The sequence below is a fragment of the Arachis hypogaea genome, chromosome 1 (assembly GCF_003086295.3).
Source record: "Arachis hypogaea cultivar Tifrunner chromosome 1, arahy.Tifrunner.gnm2.J5K5, whole genome shotgun sequence".
Lineage (NCBI taxonomy): Eukaryota > Viridiplantae > Streptophyta > Magnoliopsida > Fabales > Fabaceae > Arachis > Arachis hypogaea.
The window spans coordinates 111,638,351-111,664,472 of NC_092036.1; the positions used below are offsets into that span (position 1 = coordinate 111,638,351).

The 26,122-nt window shown below is 32.8% G+C and overlaps 3 protein-coding genes across 5 annotated transcripts; 1 reads left to right on the forward strand and 2 right to left on the reverse strand.

The window, feature by feature from the left end:
* Positions 1 to 1,362: 1,362 nt before the first annotated feature.
* On the reverse strand, positions 1,363 to 9,061 carry LOC112710442 (ABC transporter A family member 7). Its single transcript, XM_025762653.2, has 18 exons — positions 8,901 to 9,061; positions 8,454 to 8,826; positions 7,345 to 7,424; positions 7,111 to 7,261; positions 6,807 to 6,944; positions 6,620 to 6,732; positions 6,095 to 6,259; positions 5,615 to 5,777; positions 5,402 to 5,527; positions 5,203 to 5,286; positions 4,004 to 4,365; positions 3,589 to 3,789; positions 3,332 to 3,441; positions 3,149 to 3,233; positions 2,588 to 2,716; positions 2,232 to 2,337; positions 2,047 to 2,135; positions 1,363 to 1,762 (listed from the first exon to the last, which is right to left on the reverse strand). Exons 1-18 carry the CDS (start codon positions 8,964 to 8,966, stop codon positions 1,463 to 1,465), a joined length of 2,841 nt encoding a protein of 946 aa, XP_025618438.1. The 5' UTR covers positions 8,967 to 9,061; the 3' UTR covers positions 1,363 to 1,462.
* A 5,232-nt stretch (positions 9,062 to 14,293) lies between these two features.
* LOC112710449 (protein IQ-DOMAIN 31) lies at positions 14,294 to 20,621 on the reverse strand. 2 transcript variants are annotated; one of them, XM_025762678.2, is made up of 9 exons: positions 20,121 to 20,621; positions 19,895 to 20,012; positions 19,748 to 19,787; positions 18,291 to 18,388; positions 17,806 to 18,063; positions 17,163 to 17,366; positions 16,498 to 16,572; positions 14,886 to 15,972; positions 14,294 to 14,650 (listed from the first exon to the last, which is right to left on the reverse strand). In XM_025762678.2, the coding sequence occupies exons 4-9, from the start codon at positions 18,372 to 18,374 to the stop codon at positions 14,619 to 14,621; spliced, it is 1,740 nt and encodes a 579-aa protein (XP_025618463.1). In that variant the 5' UTR covers positions 18,375 to 18,388; positions 19,748 to 19,787; positions 19,895 to 20,012; positions 20,121 to 20,621; the 3' UTR covers positions 14,294 to 14,618. The 2 variants fall into 2 exon arrangements, with proteins under 2 accessions (XP_025618463.1, XP_072059402.1); XM_072203301.1 differs by lacking the exon at positions 20,121 to 20,621 and having other exon boundaries at positions 19,688 to 19,787.
* Positions 20,622 to 21,790: 1,169 nt separating this feature from the next.
* Positions 21,791 to 24,551, forward strand: LOC112710459 (uncharacterized). Of its 2 annotated transcripts, none has more exons than XM_025762691.3 (6): positions 21,791 to 22,171; positions 22,254 to 22,380; positions 22,976 to 23,327; positions 23,489 to 23,957; positions 24,076 to 24,122; positions 24,206 to 24,551. In XM_025762691.3, exons 1-6 carry the CDS (start codon positions 22,129 to 22,131, stop codon positions 24,248 to 24,250), a joined length of 1,083 nt encoding a protein of 360 aa, XP_025618476.1. In that variant the 5' UTR covers positions 21,791 to 22,128; the 3' UTR covers positions 24,251 to 24,551. The 2 variants fall into 2 exon arrangements, with proteins under 2 accessions (XP_025618476.1, XP_025618483.1); XM_025762698.3 differs by having other exon boundaries at positions 22,001 to 22,159.
* The last annotated feature ends 1,571 nt before the right edge of the window (positions 24,552 to 26,122 follow it).

Here is a 26,122-nt window from a genome sequence, read left to right on the forward strand (position 1 = left end):
AGGCTAATTTTCAACAAAAATATCCAAATTTTTTTTTATAAGAAAAAATTAAGCCATGATATTCTTTCATTTTTAAATTAATTCTTATTCAATTTATTAAAATTAATATATTAGAAAAAATTCACCTAAATATATTAATTTTTCAATAAATTCAAAAAGTTAAAAGATTTTAATAATGTAGATATAAAACTTATTTTATACAATTATATTACCTTAACACAAAAAATTAATCACCATATAAAAATAAGTTTAATATTCATAAAAAAAAACTTTTTTGTTATGAAAAAATTAATTTTTTTATTATTGACAAATTTATTATTCTCTTATATCAGATTTTGTTTTCTTTGAAAAGTATAGAACCTAACTTTGCTTCGTGGCTGCTCGTCAGTGGAAAAATAAAGAAGTTAATAGGAAATTTTGAATATAACTAGTTCATTACTAAGGGTATAATAGATATTTTACCAATTCCTTTTACTAAAATCTTTTCACATAACCAATGTGAAACATCTTATGACCAAGGTAATATTCACTAATTTTATTGTGTATTATCAAATTTTTTATTTTTATGTCATTCTTTTTCGTTAATCTTCTCTTATCTTTTATATCTTTAACACTTATGTTGTATTATTTGTATTTATTACACAATGTGTCAATATAACAAATGATTCAATATTTTAATACATATTTTTTCCATGTTATATCAATTATGACGTGCGAACACTTTTACTGATTTACTGCATCGGATGAATATCAAGAAGTGTTAAAATTATTCAACATATAGAAGTGTCATATTTTTAACTTATTATATCTTAATAAAAAATAAAAAATTTGTAATATTTTTTGATACTACTAATTTTAATATTTTTTTTAGTAAACACCTAACCCGGTCCTTGTCCATTTTAAATTAGGACAATGCGATCATTCACCAAAAAAGTAACCCAAGCCGGTCCCTGTCCATGGACGGAATACATGGGAGGGGGCACGATGAGTTATTTTATGCATAGACAGAGACTGGCGTGGGTTACTTTTTTGGTGAAGGATCACGTTGTCCTAATTTAATATGGACAGGGACCGGGTTGGGTGTTTACTCTAAAAAAATATTAAAAATATTAAAAATTAAAACAAATTAAATATTAGAATACTTTTAAAACTTTTCCGATACCATTAGAGTAAAAAAATATAGGTAAATTTTATGATGTTTTCTATTTTGGTATTTAAATTGTCTAAATTATTTTTTAAAATAAAAATTAAATATTTATAATTTATTAAATATTAACTAGTTATCTATTTAAAAAATTAGACACTGTTTATAAAAGAATCGTAGCAATTACCAAAAGTATATTTTAGCGTAAAGTTTACATATATGTCAAAGTTTTCTAATTTAAATCCCATCGGAACTAACAAGATTAAAGTTTTAACATCCATATACTGATATGCCATAAACATGTATGACAATTATATATTATGACAGGTTTTGAGAATGGGGGTCGCCACGAGCAACCTTAATGAAGACATCTTCCATTGTGGTGTCAGTTAAACCCCATGCAGAAACAGTGAAGTTTCTCTTTGCAAAATCAACAGCTCCAAATACATCAGCTATTCTAACCTCCCCTTTAGGCAGCTCAAACTTCTGAGTCCCAGAAATATGGTATATCTTGTTAGCATTAGGACATAGCAGCCGTACCATGTTCTCCACTTCCTTTTCATGCTCCCAAGGTGTTGTCATTGTCAACACATAAGTTCCTCCATATCTTGCTTTCAACTATATAAATGATAAACCAACAGATGCAGCTACCATCATAAAAGAACTCAAATCCAGTACAAGAAATATCTGGAATAGCGACTGATCGGGTTTTGTTATTACCAAAACAAGATTGGTCACTAAATAGGTTGCTAATTTCTAATTTCGCTACCGATTTAGCAACCACCACGAAAGCCATTCTAGTTGGTTGCTATTCCAATAATTTTTTATAGTGATTGAAACAAGAATAATGCAAGCAAGTGTGAAGAATCATTCAGAAGTTATTGGAGCAATTTTAGTTTTACCTCCTTTGAATTTCCTATGCACTGCAAGCTACCATCAACAAAGATTCCTAATCGATCACACAAGGCCTCTGCCTCTTCCATGGAATGAGCTGAAACAATAATATAAAGCAAGATTAGTATATATCAGTAAAATATACAAGAAGGAAAAAACATAGATGATGGAAATCAGAGAGCGCCAGACACACTAGTGAGAATAATTGCACGATCCTTTTTGGCAGTCTTAATAACATCCCATAAGCGTTTTCTTGATGCAGGGTCCAATCCGGTGCTTGGCTCATCCATGTAAACAACCTTATAAAGAAAAAGGAAATTACACTGTGAACAAACATAAACTTGATATTCTAATATAACTGTCATAAACTATTAAATTTTATCTTTATTTAGTAGAATGGGACAGCAAGAATTACGTTATAAATTTTTTAGTCTGATAGACCCTGATCATAAATGTTATAAAGTATCTTTCCTAAAAATTTAAAGCGTCACAAAAAGCTAAGACACGTAAATGATTCTGTAGGATTAAACTTTGATTAAAAGAACATACATTGGGATTCCCAATCAAAGAAATTGCAACGCTAAGCCTCCTCTTCATCCCTCCACTGTATTTTCCAGCTTGTTTATCAGCAACTCCTCCATTGAAAAGGTTTAAACTCTTCAAAGATTCTTCTACTGCCTGCAGCAAAAATAGTACTCAATACTCATGCATTCCGAATAAATGCTAATGCTAGTATTGTTCAAATTGCATCTATACTGCACAATTTTTGCCTTCTCTAGCTCCAAACTCAACCAAAAATCAAGCCATAAATATTAGTTCACAAACATGCACAACACATTAACTTTTTGTTGAACTAAAAGAGTATTATGTCATATACAATATTCACTTTTTTTAATCTTAATGCTGCCAAGTATTTTCATTTGTAATGTTGGACTCTTTTTCCTTTCATCATTTTTTAAAAATATATATCTCTTTAATAGTGGAGATCCTTAATCGGTGATAATATTCAGTCTCTGAATTGATATATTATTTTTTTTTTAAATAGTAAAAAAAAAAGAAAAGAAGATAATAGTGTCTAAAGTCTTAATATTTTCTGTCAAGTCAACTTACCTGTGTTAAGGCTGAACCTTTGAGGTTTTTAAGTCTGCCATAGAAAAGTAGGTGCTCTCTTCCTGTCAACCTTTCCCACAGCAAGCTAAATATAACAAGAAAATTTGTATATTAAAAAAAAAGAAAAAAGAAAAAAAGAGTTAGATAGTAAATAAATAAATAAAGTTGGAGGAATTCTATTACTTATGTTGGGGGCATACACCCATGCTTGTGTATAGTCCATTCATATCAGTTCTTATGTCCATGCCTTGAACAAATGCAGTACCAGAGGTTGGCTTTGTCAGACCAATCATCTATAAACATATACATATATAAGTTGATTAGATTTCTGAATTGCCAAAAAGAAAGAAACAATGCATCATGGAATCATAGTAGAAATATTTGTATTAATTTTTTGTGAGTAGTGGAAAGAAATGCAATTGAGAGTACAAATAACTAACCATACTAATAAAAGAAGTCTTTCCAGCACCATTGGGACCAAGCATGCCAAAGCATTCCCCTTGAGGAACAGCAAGGAACAACCCTCTCACTGCTACTTTATCCGGGTTTCCGTCCCTTCCCTGATAGACTTTTCTCAGCTCGTTGCAAACTATTCTGTGATTGCCGGCCGGTTCAAGTAGCAGCTCCTCCACTTTCTCCCTCTGGAGAGAAAAAATAAAAGAAAGCATGAAGATGCAGTATGCATGTAACACAACTCCTTAGAGTAGATTTGGTTTGCGTTTTTATTTCTATTTTATCTTCAGCGTATTCTGTTTTCAGAATTTTGTTAAAGAAAGAGAGAAAACAATATGAAAATGAAGTTCACATTCACCGATAGATCAACATGAAATTTAATGGAAGCAAGTAAGAATTCACCTCTTGGATTACATCAGGTTTATCCATCTGAGCCAAGGCTCTTGACCCCTGCATTGGCATATTGTCGTTTTGGGAAGACAAAGGTGTCTTCTTCTGGAATCCTTTCAAGAAAAAAAATGGACTTCTCCCACTTGCTGATGAGGAAACTTGATCAAGGTAGTAAGCAACAAAAAGAAAAACTATCCACTCAATTGACATGATGATTAAGATCTGTTTCATGCCATTTGTGCTATCATTCAGATCCTGCCACCTCATGCCAAGGGTCCCTGAACTATTTCCAACACTGACATATTCTGCAAACTCATTTAGCCCGCGAAATAAAGCAAACCCAGGATAAAACTCGATAACAATGATCCATTTTTCTGGAGAAATACCACAGGATAGTAGGTTAATATGAGAATGAAATAACTTCTTCACTTGTTAGTGGTACACTTTCATTCAATTTAACCATGCAACTTTAACTTTGCAACATGTATAATAGGCCGAAAAACTCAATTAGTAGAGTTGTTAGTTATAGGAAAGAAGAGCATAAATAGGAATACTATGAACTGCAAGAGGAATTTTGCAAAATGTGAGATGACATTCCCCCTCTGATTTCTCTCTTCTATATGCATATTCTTCTCTGCAATTCTATCTTTATATCCAATTATCTCACTTATGCTCATTAAAAGGGTGCTCTCATTAACCAACACTCCCCCAGTGGTTCCCATAGATGATTCATAAATCTCAAGTGAGTAATCATGGTAGAAGATCCCACTTTTTTGTGAAACAAAGTGATAATGGATTGCTGAGATCAAAAAGCCACTGAATAATTTCATACTTATTACAAACTATAAGCCTATAGCTTATACTTTTCATCCATATTTACAATTCGTTGGAAAATCACATTGTTAATGAGCTAACAACATGACAAAAGTGGAGAAGAATATCTATCTTGGGAAACCAAAATTTCCTTGTTCCCACAGGATTAGATCCAAAGCAGGGTATCTAAGTCTAACCATTGAACAACATTTTCCACCATTAGTAAGATTTATTCATAAGAAAAGAAAGGTAAGCCAGTAACTCTAATGAATTGTTATTGTTGTTATTAATCAACCATGTTTATCAACGTCAAAGATAAATTAGCCACAGCATCTCAATTTGCCACTCAAAGAAAGATTCTTTACTACAATATCCTGATTTTCAGCCATTTAACTTACTTGGAAATAGATCATTCTTCAGCAAATCTGGGAAAAGAAAGGCAGCTACCAGTCCAGTTCCAAAGACAACTATATATGCTGTAACTGCAATTATGAAAAACACAGGCCATCAATCAGATATGAATAAAAGAAATTAAATTTTGAAAGCGTGTATAAATAATTATAGACTGTACAATTTCAAAAACGAATTTGATCAAACCTGTAGCAGGCTTAACATTCGAAAACAGGGCAGCCACCAGAAACGCGGAGGCAATTTGTAAGTTTACATAGATAAAATAAAACACGAACTGGATTCCATAGTTATTCTCTCTGAAGAAATGGAATCCTGAAAAGGAAAATTAAATATCGTCAGTATTAAAGAGAATTGGAAAACACCAACAATGCTATACAGTTCAAATGGTTGTATTCATACCAAAGAATGAACCCATTAACACAAAGCACAGCATGTAGGCCATGGAAATGGCAAGAAAATAAGCATAGGAAATCAACCAGTATGGTCCATCTCCAAGACCATGCATTTTCATCATCATTCTTATTTTGTGCTGCTTCTCATACACCAACGATATCAGAATAACCTGCATAAAAAATTTTAGAGAAAAAAAGTTTATTCCTGTTGAACAGCTAAATATACAGCAAAATAAATTCTATTGTGTTCACATTATATATTGTTCAGTGTGCAAGAAACATTAAAAAGAAGAAGGCTAACATGGCTATACACAAAAAAACACAACATAGGGACAAGTAGGAATGTGAGGCATATTTCAAAAAATCAAAACTAGTTAAAAGAAAAACAGTTTTTCAACATAATGGCAACACAGCTCACTCATTTCTGTTAACTACTGTTCATATATATTCATAGTTGATCAATTTGTTCAGATATTTCTGCTCTTACAGGAAACAGTTGAAGGATGACCCATGTATAGAACAAACCACCCAGGAGAGAAGTTATATCAATCATTGTTGTGTCTGAGGATGCAGGTTTTGGCATTTCCCCTATAAAGTCAAATAACATCTTGGTACCATTTCCCAGCAAAAACTTCAAGAAGGCATTTGATATCTGCATGCATGCATAATAGATATACTAGAAGTCAGTCCCTATTGAAATATGTTACCAACACAAAATTGCTAATAATATATGTATAGAGGAATTGCTATTTCTATACCAACTTTGTAAAATTTACTGATGCAGTTAGTTTTCAAATGGTAATGACTAAAGCAAGTTTCTGTTGTTCAAATCTACTAGAGTACCAATAAATGAAGTACGTGTTTGGACTCTAAAGTTTACTTTGCGTGATAAAACAAAATGTTGGAAAGATTTTTCTGCTTCATTATGTCATATACATTATTATTAGAAAACGGGATATGATGTCCAAAGAAAACAATTAGAGACAAGCAATAACAAGATTTAGACACATACCATATTTACAGAACGAGGAGTGCGGTTCATGTTGATCTTATCTCTATTGTCATGTTTGTAAATTAAAAAGCTAACATTAAAAATATTCTTATTCGAATTTAGAAAGTCAAAAGCTGCAAAAACAACATTAAATTAGTATTGTTTTCCACAGATTAAATAAATTTAAACATAATGGTATACTAAGTACCTCCACTAATAGGATTCTTGTGTAACTTGTAATAACCTATCTTATCATCATCACGATCTTCAAGTTGAAGCTCATCCCATATATCAGAAAAACTCTTGCGCCATAAGGTAAAAGCCTGAGTACAATTCACCTTAACATCTAAAGAAATTAAACTTTTAATTAGTGATAAAAGCTCAAGGCATCTGATTCAAGCCATGCATATCTAACAGAGTCAGAAAAGAGAGTGTTTATCAAAGTTTTCAATGCAACATGCTCAAATAATGTCATTATCACAAGAAACATGTCATGTTCTGTAGTTCAATACCTGGGATCATTTTGGAGTCTCCCTCGTTGAAGTTAAAGGAGAAACTAGAGTTCACCTTACACTGATCTTGTTGTAGACGATAAAGGATACGAGAGTTAATACTTAACGCAGGGTCCACAAAAACGGTTAAATCCAACCCAAATTCAGTTCCCTGCACAGTTTCTGATGGTTACACCAACAACAGGTTTTGAAACAGAAGACAAACGGAAGAAGCAGTAAATAATATTGACTCACCAGAACAACTGATGCCAAACTGGCCATGATATCAGACTCATTTATACTCAACTCAGTTGGGAACATAGTTCCAAATAAACCTGCACAAATAAATTTGAAAGAGAAAATAAACAAAATAAAAAAGGTTAATCAACTACATTTTTCTCAAAATGTAGTTTCCACAACATATCACTCCATTTCAGGTGACGTCTATACTTTTCTGCATGGCATTCTTTTAGAATTATTCATCATACACTCGTGCTTCATCTAAAAAGCTTAACTTTTGTGATAACTGAATTCATGATAAATACAAAACCAGCGACTTAAACTTAAACTTGAATTTACATAAGATTGCATGTGCAAAACTAATTTTATACTATGAAAAAAAAATAAAAGTGATTCCACAAATTAAATTTTCTATCTGATTGAACCAAAAAAAAAAAAAGATTTCTCTTAAAGATTCCTCTTAAAAGTATTTAAAAAAGCTAAAAACTAATATTTTTCAACAAAATTATAAGAACATATGAAATGCCATTTTTTTCAGTCAAGAAAAAGAAATTTTAGACAAAATTATTTGTGTGTCTCTTCTAAATAACTAACTTATAACTGTAAAATTTTTTCATAAGTCGGTGAAATTCAAACCCAATACACTGATTTCGTGCACCTCATCCTTTGATTTACCTCTCCAAGGACTCAAACTATATATCAAAAAAGAGGGTTGATATAAAAGTTTAACAATAAAATAAATTTTTAGAACATATAAAAAATATTAATTATTACAGTGACTAAAATTTAGTGTCTAATTTATTAAAAAAATTAAAAATTGATATGCAATTTAAAAAATATAAAAATATATAATTTTTAAATATTTAATATTGAGCAATGCTAGGGTACCAGCAACTTTTGTGATTTATAGCCATCACATAGCCATTATGATGGTTTTAATGGTGTGAGATTAGTGTGAGATTTCATCTAATGACTCACTTTTCTTTGTTGGTTACATGCTGGCCACAATTTAACAAAGTTGCTGGCCCATAGACTTTTTCTTTAATATTTACTTTAAAATATAAATTTTAGAATTTTGACACCAAAATAGAAGCCACCAAAGAATTGACCATAAAAAAACTTACTTTCTCCAAAAAATTGGTCAGTGCCAGTGAAGAGCATGGTGACATTGCGGGCGGCATCATTGCTGAAGAGTCCGTCGCCGACTTCAAGTTGCAAAAGGGGAGGCCACTCCGGCGGGTAGGGTACGGGACACGTGTTGGCATCCTCGGGGCCCAAGAATCGGGGCCCACACACCTTCTCTGAGTCCGGGCACTTGGCATGGCGCCCGATGTCGTGAACGCAGACGCAGCCTTTGCAGGCGGCGGCCTTCGTCTTCTTCTCGTCTTGAAGCGACGCGCTCTGCACGATGTCGACCGCCGTTTGGAGCGCGTAGAGCAGTACGACGAGGATCACCGGGAACAGCACCAGCCTCACGTTGGTCTTGACATCGCGTTTCTGTAAGAAAGTGAGGAAGAATTAACGAAGCAAGAAAAAGAAGATGAGATGGTTGGAATTGGAAGGTAGGTAACCTGGTAAGTTAAGTTCTTGCGGAGAAGAGCGTTAGCCTGTGTCCAGAAGCTAGCTGGGTTGGACATTGTTGTTTTCTGTTGAATGCAAAGTGTTTCAGTGTCTCCGCGTGAACGTAACCTTGTTATATCAGGTACTACTTACTACTAATGTACACTGCACTACTACAGTTTCTTTTTCTTCTTGTAGGTATGTTTTTCCAGGATTTTTTTATTCAACCATATTATAATATTAAAATTAATTATTGATATAGAATATATATTAAAAAATAAAATATATATATATTAAAAATAAATTAAATTATATATATTTATATATAATTACATATTAATTTTAATATTTAAATAATATTTTTATTTTTTATTTAAAAATAAATTAATTTTTAAAATATAAAATATATATTAAAAATAGGTTAATATTTACTTAAAATAATATTAAAATATTAAACGAGGATACTTTTTAAATTTTAAAAATATATTTACATCATTTTAAAGTATTTTACAAACCCCCGGGGGTTCAGATAAAGCCAAAGGAATGCAGTGTACAATGCAAACAAAAAATATAAAGCCAAAGGATTTTCGATCCAATTTAGGGTGCACACAATGCTTCTCCACTAAGAAAGAACATATAAATGTATGGATATATGTTTCCTTCTTTTGTTTATTACATAAGAGGCAATACTAACCTTAACTGGGGTATGGAATCCAATCTCATTTATAGGGTTGGAAATCTAATTTATAGCGCTTCAGGTTGAAAGCTGAACAGATTAAGTTGCGGATAGCATTGAGGGCGGGTTTAGAACTAATTTAATTCTTTTTATTTTTATTTTTGATATATTATAGAAAATTAAAATTGATAGTCTTATTATATATATAAATTTTTTTAGTAAATAAATTCATACAAATTAATTTTAATCTAACAAAACTCATTTACATAATGCGTACGTGAAATTATGTCATTTCTCTTTTAACGTTTATATTTTGGGTTGTTCTCTTCTTCCTCCTCCTCCTCTTCTCCCTTCTCTTTTTTGTTTACGTTTTTTTCTTTTTTTTCTCATGTTCCTTTTTCTTTTTCGGTGTTTCATTTTAGTCTAGACAATAATAAAAATATTTGCATGAAACCCTAATACTTAAATTAATAAGAGTTTTTAGTAGGCTTCAATGAGATTAAATTATTAAAAAAAATACTTGTTTAATAGAGTATTTATAGAGTAAAAATATTAGACTTAGTCATTTCTTGGAGATGACTCTTAGAGATCATAGATGATTATTTCCTTTATAATGTGGGATATCATTCTCGTGTTTAGGGTGGTTACCACTTAGATGTGGTAACTGAAGTAGGGGGAGCACTTAATTTACTCCCCAAATTAGATTGGATAAGGGTTTCAGGGACTCGTATCTAAGCTAGGGCTTTTTATAGCAATTTTAGGATTATTGGGCCGATCTTGGCAGGCTTAATTTCAAATGTAGCATGTATGTTGAACATCAAGTGAGATGGGCATGTAGAGTGTAGCGCTTCTCTGATGAGCCGCCTCCTAACTTCTTTCGGATCACTTGGAACTATATCAATATTAAGAAAATCGATGTATGATGTCATCCATTCCAGGTCGTGCCCCACGACTACAAGTACCTCCGAGTTGACCTCCATTTTTGAGATTGATGGTTCTTGAAGCATCTCCTGTATCAGGTTTTTGTAGCTGTCCCCGAGTTTGGTGCTTGGCAACTTTGATAGGGCGTCTGCTCTATTATTATCATCCCAAGACATGTGTCAGACATTCATCTCCTGAAATTTAGACCTTTAATCTCACTCGTTTTTATGGTTACAAAGAGTAATTGGGATAAACAAACAGTGTATTGTTTCATTGTTCTCCTGGATAGTATTTGTTTTGAGATATTGAGACAGAGACTGAGAGACTGAGATTCAGTATTATGTTTGTTGGTTCAGAGACTGGTATTAAAATTTCTGTCTCTATCCCTAGCTATGTGGCCTAACTCTCACCAAGTTGGCCATAGCCAAACCACGTCGTTTGAGATCTTCTCCACACTAAAATATTATATCCCTCTCTTTTGATCACTTTTTTTTTTGTATTCTTTTGATCACTTTATCTTCTCCTACTCCACTGAACTTCAATCACAAAAAAAAATCTCTTCCATGAGTCAAACGTAGTAAAGATTGCCGAAAAATTGAGTGTTTGTGGTGACGTTTTGTTTATCACGAAGTGTTTATAGACAAGCGTGGAGGCTGAGAACAGGCGAAATGGTTCTTTGTTTACTCATTGAAGTTAATGACGAAAAAAATATTTTTTTTTGTGATTTTTTTCGCAATGTATATATATATGTTCTTGGATGATCCTTTTTTGTTTTGTTCACTTTGATTCTGATTTTTTTTTTAACCTGAGTCTCTATTAGGGTATGGTTTGGTTCTTCTAATGATGCGTGCAAGAATTTTTATTTGGACTCTGTTTTTATTCTTAATCAATGAGATATTTTCTGGAAAATTTGTGTGGCCTAATGATGGGTAAACACTATTCTTTTTGCATTGTCTATTTAGGGTTCTGTTTTTTTGTGAATATGCTACGAATTGTGTGTGAATGTCTCTGGATTAATTAATATGTTATACTAATGGTACCTATAAACTTTCAATGATGCATATAGACGTATTGATGGACATAATATTCCATCATGAAAATTTTTTTTAGAGAGATGAGAATGGAGCTGAGGGGTTTGCTGCAAGAATGTGCAAGGTCAACGACACACTAAGATTTTTCTGACATGAATAAGATAAAGAAGCTTAATGAAAATGCATGAAATTACCTCAACTAATGGTTTAGGAAGTCTTGGACAAAGTCAACCTTCCGCTATAATGCAAAACTAGACAACATTTGTAACAATGCCTGCGAAGATTTTAATGTACGAATCACATAAACAAGGGCCAAGTCAATCATCATTTTTCTAAAAGAGGTCAGAATGTTTGTTATGAGATCCATAGCAAAAAAAAAAATTTAAGGATGCCAACCACACAGGGAGACTACCACCTATAATTCAGAATAGGTTGGATGAGATTAGAAAAGAATTAAAGAATTGGCTATCAATCTGGACTGGAGATGATGTTTATGAGAAGTTTGATGTCCATAAATACCTAACAAATATAGTGGTTGACTTGGCAAAGAAGCTATGTACCTACCAAATCTAGATGCTAACAAATTATTTTTTAATACAATGTTCACTATTATTAATTCATAAATAAGATTTTGTTTATAATAGCTTAGTTTCGTTTATTAACTAAACTCTCAATCTGTAGGGATACCATGTCATCATGTTTGTCCTACTCTGACAATGGTCAATAAAAAGCCAGATGATTTTTCTTTCATACGTCATATATTGCTTTTATTATCACACTAAATTCTATCTAAGCCTTCAAAAACATCATAGCAGCCACTGATATTACAAACACAGCTAAAAGTAACAATTGAATGTATAATTTTTGAGTTCTCAATTCAGCTTCGGACAAAATTTAGCCTAACTTGGTCAATTTTTTCTGTAGAATTCATACTTTCACTTTCATCTACCATTTTTTATCCATTGTCAGCCCATACAAAAATTCACACTACATCTTTCCAAGCCTGCAACGATGCACAACTGAGAGGAAGAACAATGAGAAGAAGTAAAAGTAAAAAAAGTTGAGAAAGAAGAAGATTGAAAAGAAAGTTTTGTGGTTTAGGTTATAAAAAGAAAAAAAATGACCAAATTAGTGCTATACTTTTAATCTATCTCAGATAGCTGTTCACATGTCCCACGTGACAAGGGTTAGGCCACGTTATTAATGACAGAGTTTTGGTGATGAAAAATACACAAGAAATTAATGTGGTACACTTTTTTAAAATTGAAGGACGAAATTATAGCAATTAATATCCTAGAACAAAATCGGTACATTTTGTCAATTTTAAGGACCAAAGTGGGACTTAACTTGTCGAAATGGGAAGCCAAGCAAATTACACAGCTGATAACTCTCTAAAGCTAGATTGGTTTACAAATCTTTAAAAAATAACTTCTATTTTATAAATCCTGTAAGAAAATGTAAAGTAGAAAACGACGGTTAAAAACTATAAAAACAAAAACAAAAAGTATTATCTCAAACTCAACAAAGAACACACTATCTTTTTTATTTTTTTGTGTGGTGGGTTTTTTTTAATTTGGATCTTCTAAATTTTAAATTTTTACTTTAGAAGATAAAGTATGATCTCTTATCATTGAATATTTTTTCTCTCATGTTTTTTCTTGGTCCCACTTATGAAATAAATGGTGAGAGATTACACTTTACACTCTAAAGTAAAATTCAAAATTTAAAGAATTCAAATTTTTTTTTGGGATAAAAAATTTGTCCATTATTGTTTAACCTCCCTTATTATAACTTTCTTCTTATTTTTCATAAAAACTTTATATATTTAAAATACAATTTAACTAAAATATTAAATGTCTTTAAACATTAAAAGTACTCTCAGTAATTTAACTAAAAATTTAAAATTACATGTTTTTCACAAAAAAAATTAATTAATAACTTAATATATATTTTATTATTTTGAAAACACATTTTTAAGACTTTTAACTAAATCCTTTAAAAATACCGTCAGAAAAATGTGACATTTTTAGCAAAATCCAATGAGGGAGGAGGGGGCCACATCTGTTACTACTTACTTTTTTTTTTTTTTTTTGTCTTGGAGTGTTACTACTTACTCGATACAGTAGTAACTGAGCAATGGGCTGGTAAATCATTTTCAACTCAACTCAACCCAATTCAAGATATGCTAAACTGATCCATCAAGGCATCAGACTTGACATAAAGTTTTGAACTCAATAACTCGGTCCAATTTAATCTTAATTTATACTTGATTCTGACTCAAAAAGAGTATATTTATGTCAAACAAAAAACTTTTTCGAATAAACTTTTAAGAAAAGATCTTTTTTCGAATAATTTTTTTTAAAAGATCTTATTAAAAAGCAAAAATAATTTTGTTTGGATATCTCATGTAAAAAAGTCTTTTTATCTATCAATTATGTTTAGGTATAACAATATAAAAATATTTTTTGTTTACATGAAAAACATCTTTTTTTAAGAAAATTTTTTTTTTTAAAAAAAATGTAAGTTACAACTTTTCAAAAAAAATCTTTTTTTAATTTTACTAGTACTTTTACTTTTACTACTAAAAGTTTGCCAAACACGTTAAAAAATAAAAAAAAGATATTTTTTCATTAAAAAAAATCTTTTTTTAACAAAACAACAATGCCCAAACATGCACAAAACCTTCTTTCTTCAAAAGGGGAGTCAACAATAGAAGAGGCTCTTACTTTAAATGGCCAAAAAAATAAACATTAAATTTCGCATAAGCCCATACACAGGTCGAAAAGCACGTACACACTTTTGAAGATGGAAAATAACAGTCAACAGACACATTATGGACAGCTTATAAATCATGCCGATAACAAGCAAGTTTTAGATTTGGGTATTTGTAGTTGCATCATGCAAAATCTAAAGAGACCTATAATGTACAAATCACCCTCAAACGCCCAAAATGCAGCAAATGAAGAAATAAACCTCATCAAACACACCTACTATAAAGTCCCTATATAAATTTAACAATGTCAAATTTCATGATACATAAATCTCACAAATAAGTTTCAAGTTCTTCTATGTTCAACTCTGAAAACCAGTCGTTCCACAAATCACCTCCTCCATTCTGCTTGAATTACCTTTCCTGCAAGATGACCAAGCTAGTTAAAGGTATCATATTATAAGACAATGGCCAAAACAAAACATAACCAATTGAAGTAAAAGGACCTGTACTGTCTTGGAATCTGCAATATACAATATGCTATTAAGACACAGAAAACTCTCAACATATTTTTGCATCGAATGATTTGGTCAATTCCATGACAATTCAGTTAATAGAGTCATTTTAGAATTACCATATAGTAAGAACTATAACATACCATTGCCGTCTCTAGAAGGTACAGGTTTGTTGCTTCCTTTGCCACCTGATTGGACTGGTCTCTGTGTCCTAGGTGACTGTGAGCTAATTTTGGTGTTAGTTGAAGATGGCAGAGAATGTCTCCGAGCAACATTGTTTCTCTCACTTCCATCGTGTCCTAATCGTGGGGATCCTTGAGCCCTCAACTTTGCCTTGGCAGATTCAGTTGCTGCCATGTAACTTGGTAAAGTTGGACTGTTCTGTAAACCATTCTCAGCACGCTCTTGCTTCACTACATTTGAGGCCTTTCTGTTCGGCTTCTGGTTTTCAGTTCCCACAGGATCTTCCTTGTGACTCAAATCTCCATTTGTTATGTGAGAATTTTCAACCTTGCAACTAGTCTCTGGTAAATCTTTTGGCTCTGTTTTCACTTCATCTTCAGCAATGTTTTCATCTTTACTTATAATATCGGTCAAAGGCTTTGGTTGCACAACCACTTGATAATGGCTTGGCATATCAGACACCTCCTTACTAATATAATTTGTAGCAGGTTCTGTATCGGGCACATTAGAAATGGTTAAAGTTGGTTCTTTGTTATTCTTCTCATCAGAACTAGTTACCCCTTGTTCCGAAACACCATGCACTGGGGTAAATGCCCCCTTTTCCAAATGTTGCTTTGGGGCCTCGGGTTCTACTTCTGGGACAACAGCATTCTCAACAACTGGGTTGTGAACCTTTCTCAAGTTACGCTTTACCTTTTCAAGCTCACTTTGTGGGTTTTCCTGCAGAGTATCTGAGGGCTGGCTTGAAATTTTCCTCAAGCTTCGTTTTGGCTTCTCAAGTTCAGGATTTGCTTGCACTGGGGCAGGGTCAAAACTTGCAGCAGGAACCTTCCGGGTGGTGCGTCTTGACTTGCTCAATGGAGCTTCTCCCACTGAAATAGTACCCTGCTTTCTCTGATGCTTAGTGTCTCGAATTTTCTTTGGTTGGGGGACTGGTTTCCAAAAGTTAGTTGCTGACCAGCGCTCCAACCAGCTTAGAACTGAATTTGGATCTCCAGGAACATATTGCAAATGCAGGGCCATTATAGTAGTTGATGAAGCAAGACACTGAAACAACATACCAACGTTTTAACATGCTCAACATAACAGACATATCAAAAAGAAAATTGCAAGAGCTTAGAGTTACACGATGCAGCAACAGAAGACCCTTTTTCAAATTTGAGATGAAGAAATATTGTTGATAAGAGATGGTACAAATAGAAACACATCACTTTAAGATAGGCAATCATATTTATCTTATGAATTCCTACAGCTCCTACGTGATTACATCACGGGTAATCAGTGCCTTTTACCCATCCAATCAATACCACGAAATGCTTTCCTTAAACAAATTAGTAGATAATAAGTAGCTCCCATTCAATTAGAGGTGAGGACCTGCAGTCTGGTGTCAATAATTAATATTACAGAACCAAATACAATTATAGGCCATTCATCCTACAGTTGAATTCTAGTTTCAATCAAACTCTTGTCATGTTTACAATAAAAGATACATGCTACAATACAGTGTATCCACAATAAGTAAGCAAACTTTGAATAAAAAAAATGTATCATACATGGTACAATGTAAGTTACCTTTCGGATGAAAGCATTGGCTGACAGATTTGTAATTTTTGCAGGTACAGCAATTGGCTTGACAGGTTTGCCATCCTAAGGCACAAGTAGTTGAGAAGGAAATTGTTAGCAGTTAAATAAAATAGTATACTTGCAATCTTCCCCTTCTATCTCCACAGATTTAATACATAGAAACTTGAAGCTACCTAACAAATTTCACATATCCTTTGATAAATTAAATAAATAGAGTTCGTCCACTCATTAATATTTGATCTTTAGGTAAGCGGGTTACAAAAGTTAAGTTGTTGAAGACAAACCCTAATAATGTATATGATAAACCAACTTCTAATTAAGAAAGAAAATGTAGCCTTTATTCTTGAATTAGTAAATAGTTCAAAATAATCCAATGTATGTGCCCAGTGAGTCCTCAATTTGGACGTTCAGCAGCCAAAAATTTCATATTTTAATGGAACCATTTAACTCTACTTTGACCAAGTTAACAAACCAAATCTCGATTCCCTTGCAAAGTGCCGTCCTCCTCAGAGGATTTAACACATGATAATAGTTTGAATATCTCACTCATCAATCATACAATTGCACACTTTACACCACAGGGGAAAAAAAAATCAGAAGAGCACCAATAGAAATATAAAAGATATGATAAGAATTTAGTTCTTGAACATTACCGGAGACTTCAATAGATTGCACTTCTCTTGGATTTCAAACCCAACATGAGACTGTCTGACTCTTCTGCCACGAACAAGTGCTTGTAACTTGACAATGCCATACATACAGCATAATGTAGCCACAGCTTGTCTCCTAACAAGGTGCCCACGAATAAGTGCTTGCAACCTTATTATGCCTTTTAGGGCCCTAAATGCCCTTCGTGCCTTCATGAAAGATGTTTCCGTTAGAAGACATAATATCAACTATGAAATACAACAATTTACAAGAACTCACACAATCAAACCCTGATCCATGACAACTCTTTCAAGTACATGTTTTTCAATTATTGGAGACAAGCAGCAAAAAACTTAAGACAGCAACAAATATTTTTATGAAATATGGAATTCTGCCACGAGTGTCACAACAATGGGAACCAGGGAGCATTGGACTCCATGAAAGATACAGTTAAGAATTATTGAGATATGAAGAAAGTAATTATAACTTTTATTTTACAGACCATAAACGTAAGAGTGTCATTAAATTGACAACTAAACCTGACTGTGTTTCAGATCAATTGTTATACAATTAGATTCCAAATGAAAGGGAGGACGAAGACATTAACAAGTTCTATGGATTCTAACAGTAACTAAATGAGTCACTTACCAAGTAACCCCTGAAAGCAGCCTGTGCCTTTGTTGCTGCTTCCTCCAGCTTTATTTTCTCTGAATCAGGTGGTGAATCTTGGAGAACAGATCCCACTGTGTTTATTTCTTGATTTTCATTTAAAACAGTTTCTGACTCATCATTCTCCAGCACCAGCTCTTCCTCATTTTTGGCAACGGTATTGGGGGTTGGATCTAAAGCCAAATCAGTTTCTGATACCTTGGAAGTCACCACTCCTTCCTTTTGATTAACAAGCTTCTGAATGAAATTATAGGAATCTAAATCAGGAGTCTCATTACAAAGGAGAAAGCTAATAGCAAAATAGATCACTTTTCTTGAGAAAATTAAGCGAAACAATGATACTTTTCAAAAAATACGCCATAGCCATGATTCCTAGTTTCCATTCCTATGCATAATCCTAACATAAAATGTAGACGAGGTGCTGTATTAACTATTGTTTTAAGTTTTAACTATCATACTATTACCTCTCTTCCTTTTGAAATATTTGATTTCGATGACTTCTTCCCAAACAATACAGTTTTGATCCATTTTCCTGGTGACTTCCCCATTGTAAGACCAGGGCCTGTAAAGAGGCAAAAAAAGTGAACCTGGACTTTAAATTGATCCTCCTGATTATAACTTCACATAATCATATTAAAACTCAAACAAATTAAGCAACACAGAAAAAAAAAAGACACTCGTCCAGAAGAAATCAAGAAAGATGCCAGCTTAACAAGATCACCAAATTCAGTGACTTTAGTTAGTTCACTTAGAAAGTGCAGTCAACTGATAGTCCCTTTAGGTGGCGAAGCATATATAGGAACTGGGAGGGTAAAAATCCAAAATGTAAAAAAACCCTGCAAAATGTTATACTTCAAGAAGTAGAGCTCATTAAATTCATAAGATTAATAAATGCCTTATGAGAAATATCAAATAGACAAATTTTATAAAGGAACACTATTTGCACGATTGCATCCATTTATCAAAGTATATCTGATGATGGCATCTCATTTAATTTAAAAATAATGCTAAGAAGGTAACTTCTATACTAGAAGGTAACTTCTGGCTTAAGTGATACTCATCCTCTTGGTAATAAATAAATAGTCTTTAATGAATGACATAACAAAGGAAAATAATGAATAATCAAAACACAAGAGAATAATTATTTTTGCTAATCCTACAAATCTCAACAACGTAAGACGATAATCACCTCAAAAGCAAAAGAAGACTTAGGCTACTAATAAGAGTTAAAAAAGAGTAAAGGCTTTGAGACCATGTACACAAGGAAATAATGGCGCAATCAGCTAAAAACACCAAAAAGAGACAACATCATGTACAATTAGTAACAACTAACAAGCATCTTTTTATCCTATGCAATAATACATCATCACCGCAAAGCAAAAAAGAAAACGCATCGTTTTTTTATTTTTCAAGTTTCGACATGATGCACCGTCACACATTAACTCTTCTAGTAATAACCTTCACCGAAAACACCTCTACCACAAATTTAAACAAAAAAAATAAAAGAAAAAAAAATGCCATCACCGACAGTCATAGCATAATGGAAATGAAATGATGAAACTATCAAACAAGTTTGCAAGTCAAATTCAGGTTCAATCTCCCAACCTCCCCCAGTAACTTGACGGAATTTCCAAGCAGCAAATCATAAAAAAAAAATAAAAAAGATAGATAATTCAACGAGGAATGCAACTACAACGGAGATTGGAGAATGTAAAATATGAAACGTGACAGACATCCAAACAAATCGGTAGCTCAAAACAAAGTTGAAAATTCACAAAGAAAGCATATTGGAACAAACAAGATCTGAAGAAAGCAAGAGCTAACAGATATAGAACACTGCTTAATCCACAAGTTCACAAACCAGTGTGTGAAGTTGGAGCTGGCCAGAAAAAAAGAGTGAGGTTAGATCTGAGTGTTTTACCTGACCAATGTGGAACCTCTTCACTTCAAATCTACCATCCCTGTCAACCACACACACAACCAACCAACCTATCAGATTACAAATATAAAAATTACTCAATTATTTTCTTCTCAAATTTTTTATATATGAGGAAAACATTTAACATACACTGACGACTGGGGAGAGAGAGAAAGAGAGAGAGTGAGGAAGAGAGGTTGATGCTAAAGCTGCATCAATTTTGTGGTTGCTTTGTTTGGCTGTTCTGTGAAGTGTGCTAGCTGGAAGACTGAAAAAAATTTGTAAAGAAAAAAAAAATCTGAAGATAAAAAAGATTGGATAATTTGTGGGGAGGAGTATGTGTGTTTCACGCTCACGCGACAATCTTGCTCCTTACCGTTCGATGTGATGACTTGATTGGGGTTCTGGAACGTTGATGTGAGATCCACGGTTTGATGGAAGGGTGAGTAGGAAAGCTATTGGTAGATTCGATGGCACGTGAAAAGAGAGGGAGTGGGTATGATTTTAAAATTTGGGGGTGGTTTGTTTTTGGTAGTCGAGGGTGCAGTTACTTCAAAAGCAAGTGTTCCTTCCGGCTCCTTTAAAATCTTTATTCCAAAGCATTGCGAAATGACTGCATCACCGTCGGGACTTAATCTGGAAGCACGCGCGGCGGCACGTTTCCAGTGTTGAGAAATGTGAGCCGTTGATTCGGGAGGAGGATCAAGGAGGCAAACACTGGGCGCGTGGCGTTTGGTGTAGTGGTTTGCGTGGTGCATGCAATGGGAGCCACGCTGGCACGAGGGTCTCTCCTACCGCTCTCCCTCGTTATTGCGTCAGGACAAAGACAAACGCAGAGGATGTAAATATGTGTAATCAAGTGGTGCCATTCTATTGTAGTGTGTAGTGTGTACTGTTTATACTTTATAGCTTTCCTACTCTCCAGTCCCCACTAACTTTGCTAAAATAGATTTGCTCAATTTTTTTTTAATTAAGAGAATAAAATATAATCTTTAATTTTTTAATATTTTTTTATTTCACTTATAAAATATATAATAAAAATCATATTTTATTATTTTAAGTGAAATAAAAAATTAAAAGGATCCATTCGCCTACTTGCTATTATTATTACTACATATTTACAACTTATTTATTTAACTACCTTTACCTACATATAACTGCCATTAACATGTTCATGTTCATTCAATACATTGATGTATCATGTCTATTTTGTATTTTCATATTCAGCTAGAACCTAGAAGTAAATTCATAAGGTATTTCCAATTATTAATTAAATAAGTTGAAATTACAAATTAAGATTTAGTTAAGAAATTAAACGTATTATACTATAAGTTACTTCCTCCTTTTTAAAATAATTATCTTTTTTTAAGTATATTAAAAAATTAATTTATTTGAACCATTTTTTATGTAAATGTTTTTATTTTTTAATGGGCCTAAAAGTTAAATGATAAGAATTCTCTCAAAAAGGAAGAAATAATATTGGAATGATCTTGTATATTTAAGTATTTAACCACCCCCCCCCCCCCCTCTTTTTTCTTTTAGTTTATAGTTTTGGGTCCACAATGTAATGTTGTGGACTTGTGGTAGTTGACAGTTCAGATCAATCATAAGAGTGAGCCTGGAATCCAATCCGGCTATCCGTTAGTGGGAAGAACTGAAGAAGTATGGGCCAAGTGACACTATTGCATTATCTCTCTCTGTAAAATTGTAAAGCAATTTTTGACCAAGGAAAGGGGCCCTAAAACGGAACGGAACACGAAATTATAAGAAGAAATAACGGCTCACTTGAGTTTGAAATTTGAAATGCCAACAGCAAAGGAGCCTCATGATGCCGGGCCCAACGGGGTCCCCCTCCCTCCATCTCCGCCTCCCCAGTCCCCACTAATAATCTTGACTTTGTTTTTCAAAATAAAAAATAAAAAAATATAAAGAAAAGAAAGAAAATATTAAATACAAGGTACAAGATTTTATAGGATAAAAAATTAATTTACACTAAAAAGTAATAATATAAGAATTGATTTAGTTTATTGTCCAATTGTCCAATAAACACAATGACACAACCATGACCCAACTGACAAAAGAGCTTCCACGTCAGCATCAAGGATGCCCCCGTTTTCTTTAGCAGTTTGCCGTTCGCTGAGGGTGGTGTTTCCGTTTGGGCAAATTTTGAGTTTTGGTTTCTCCCGCCTCGGAAGGACACTTGTCAACACCACAGACCACACAGCCTTATAAAACCCACTTCGAACGCGCTTCGTCGTATTTTATTCATCCAAAAAACCAAACTCAAACACGAAGACTCGTAGCAGAGCAGTTACAACCTCTCAATCTCATACACAAAATAACCGTTTGCTTTGTCTGTGGTGCTCCGAATTCAATTCGATTCCATGGAAGAACCAATCAAGGAACAACCCTCTGGTGGTGTTTCTGGTACAATTGAATTGAATTTTGCTTCTAATATGCATGCATAGATAGTGTGTAATTACAATAACTGTATGTGCTTCTTGTTCAGCGGGGAACTCTGGTTCTCTGAGGCCAAAGCTTCAGCGATACGCACTGCGTTCCTCTATCAAATCCAAGGAACAGAAGCAGCCAGATGCACTCGATCGCTCCAACTCTTCTGAATCTAACACTAAGAGGTACTTTCTTTCATTTTTTGAATTTACTTAGTTATGTCTTTGTTAGGTTTCACCTTTGGAACTATGGGATTCGAGTGTGTAAAATGAAGCCAAGTGTTTGAAACAAAGATTGTACGGATCTAACTTCTTATATTAAGAACTTGTGGAACTTTGTTGTGCGAAATTACTGAAGCATTTGCTAGGATAATAAAATATATTAATATAATAGTAATAATCTATCTGGACCATGTTTGTACTTCGGGACAAAAAAAAGTGTACTAACTCATGATCAGTTATATTTAATCTTAAAATTTATTATGATTATCAAATCTCTGTGTACTAACTCCAACATTAAGTATGTTATTATATTAATTGCTTTGTTATTTGTATTGCCAATTCCGTCTTTTTTAAAATTTTGAGGAATTTTTTCCTTACACTTATCGTATAGACATATCACATGCACATTGTCCTCATGTAAATTATATTTAAGTAACAAGTACATGTCTTATTTTGAATTGTGATAATGTAAATGTATCTATTGTATAGTATACGTATGTATATGGATATGTATATGACTATATATGTATTTTAAAAAGAGATCTTATTTCATCTTCAGAGGGAGAATCACTCCCAATGTGAGTAAAAGTGTTGGTGTTCTGGATTTCTCTGGGAAGGAAAAGTCCAGTAGTGCCAAACCGCCACGAAGGCAGTCTATTCCTGCGAAATCAGTTTCAACTCCGGGCCCAAAGGTGGTTGGCAGCGTCACCCCAATATCGGAGACGAGAACAAAGACTCAGAGCAGAAGCCAGACACCCTCTTCTGACATCTCCAAAACATCAAGAAGAATCAAATTCAATCTTCTGACCTCGGCTTCATATTGGTTAAATCAGATCAAGCTCTCTGAAAATGCTGCCAAGCACTCACTCTCCTTTGGATTCTTCAAACTGGCCTTGGAGGCAGGATGTGAAGTAAGCAATGCTCAGAACACACATCAATTCTTTTCACAGCATGTTTGAATTCTCCCTATTTATTTTTTACCAGACAAAATAGAGATCTAGTTATATACACTAGATGGTCATAGAGTAGTTGACTTGTGTTTACGGAACATGTCTCTTTCATTTGTTTTTAGCCTTTCCAGCGGATTCAAGATGAGCTGAAATCCTATGTGCAACGAAATCAACTTGCTGATCTTGGAGCAGAAGTGAAGGAATTGTTTGGAAGCTATAACATTGCAGAAAATCTAGAGCAATTGCAATTGCAATCACAATCACAGGTCTCCGAGTCTGTGCCAGATGGACCCAGATCATCTGATGATGAAGTGATGGCCACTAGAAAACTGAAACCGAAGTGCTTGGACACTGATTCTGCTCACCTCACTCCTGTTACTGCAACAGAATCAACCAAGAAGGAAACTAATCAAAAGGGCACTTCAGGATCCCGGTTGAGAGAGAGTCTCAGAATGTACTCTGCAAATTCAAAGTCTGCTAACATCGGAAACCGTAGATCAGTTCAGAAATCAGAGAAACAAAGTAAGAACCAAGGTAAAATAGAGAAGGGTGATGTGAAGAAAGATGGAAAGAAATCTGATGCTGAAGAAGGTAAGATTGCAATAATATCTATTTTATACCAATAATTCCGGTTAGTTACTTGTAACACTTATTTTTATCCCTTGAGCATTCCATGTTTATCACTTATTTTTATGTTTGATTTTCATAGTTCCTTCAGCTACGGAAGATAATATACTTGGAAACAAAGAAAACATGGTAAGCAGGTGGCTGTATAAAGTGCTCTTATAAAGTTTCAGTAGGAAAAAGTATGGCTCTGATATGTTGCTCTTCTTTCATAGGATGTTGGGGCCAATGAAGGGGTCAGTTTGACAGAAGTCGTGTAACACAGCTTCTGCTGAACTTTGTCATTCACAAACTTGAAGTCTGTCTGCAGTGTTCTCTTCTAGAGGTTGCTTTTAGTAGGAAGTGCAGATGAAATGGATTTCTGGTGATTCAATGGTTGCATATTTCTTCTCATTTTGATGTTGGCATACTTTGTGCTTGTGTCCTATAATATAGTTCTCAAACCAAGCTGTGTAGTAATAGTGATTTCATTATATTTTGTTAAGGCAAATAGATTTCATGAAGTATTTGTTTAAGTAAATATCTCTTTCACTTTCATTATTAAATATGGGTTTTAATTGAGCTTTCTTTTTTCTTTTTTTTTTGGCGACTTTTCAGTACGAGAAATTGCTTTTTATCATTTCGGTAATTTGCTTTAGAGCATATTTAAATTAGCTTCTTGTTCACATAAGAACATGAGATGAAGTTTCTTAAATTTTTTATCCAAACGTTTGAGTATGTGTGTTTTTTGTAGTACTAAAACGCTAGAAAAATATGAATAGCAAAAATGTAGAAATATGTTATTACATTAAATGAGTTTAGCTAACAACAACGTAAATTGCATCAGTTTAGGATCAGATATAATTAAAGATGGACAGATGTGGGGTAATTCAGAGTTTAGGGTTTATCTTTTAATTAGAAAAATATGAATAGCAAATATCTTTTAAAGTATATTTTTTATCTTCAAAATTTAAATTTTTTCCTAAAAGTTTTTAATTTGCTTTAAGTATAATAACCCTGCAAGTAAATTTTTAAAAAATATTGTTGGTTACCTATATTTTTTCATATTTTTTCATATTTTTTCATATAACAATTATATATATGACAACTATATCTAATTTGCTTATGTTAAAGATTATATCTAATTTACTTATGTTAAAGATTGTTCTTATAAAAATATTATTGAACTAGTCTTAAACTTTTTGAAATTAGTGGCCAAGGATAACTAATTTAAATTTAAAATTCTGATATAAAATTAAAACAAAATAAATTTTTAAAATATTTTAAAATATACTTTATTATATAGTTTTTAGGAACAGATATAATTAAAGATCGTCAGATAAATTCAGAATTCAGTAAACAACTATCTAATTATATAATATTTGAAAACAAGAAAATGAATATTCGGTAAAGCATCATGATATTACTTGAGTGCAGTGGTGGAACTTAGTTCAGACAAGGGGTGGCCATGGCCCCCCAAACTTTTATTAAAAATATTAGTAATACTTTTTTAAAAAATAAAAAATAGTTCAGTTGGCTCAAATATTTTATTATGACTTAAAATACCAAAGTTTAATCTTCATCTCTTGCTTTTATTGCACAATAATTTTTAGTTTTAAACATTCAAAATATATTGGATTTGGAATGAATTGAGTGTATTCGCATTTCGCAGCTCTCTATTCAATAAGCAACACTCCCTTTACCTTTGAGTTCAAATATAAAAAATTAGGTATTTTTTATTTATGTAATTTAATATAATTTTTTATATGATAAAAAATATTAGAATATTCAATAAGTATTGATATTATTGTATGCGTATAAATTGATAAAAAAATTCAATAAATATTATAAATTTTAATATTTGTTCTTCTAATTTCTTTTTTACATATTTTACTGGATATATATTCAAATTTTTATATAAAATAGTCATAAAAAATCAAAGAGTTGATGATGCATTTTTTAAGAGGAAGGCTAATATTCAAAAAGGAAAAATATAACTTTTATAATATCAACATTTGTAGATAGTTCTTCTACTTTAATGAATTACGAAGAAAGTAAGATACAACCTTCAAAAGTTTAAAGAGTTACGTCTAATGAGTTTGACCTTAATTCTTTAGAACGATACCCTGAAAAATGGTTTTAAATTTGGCAAT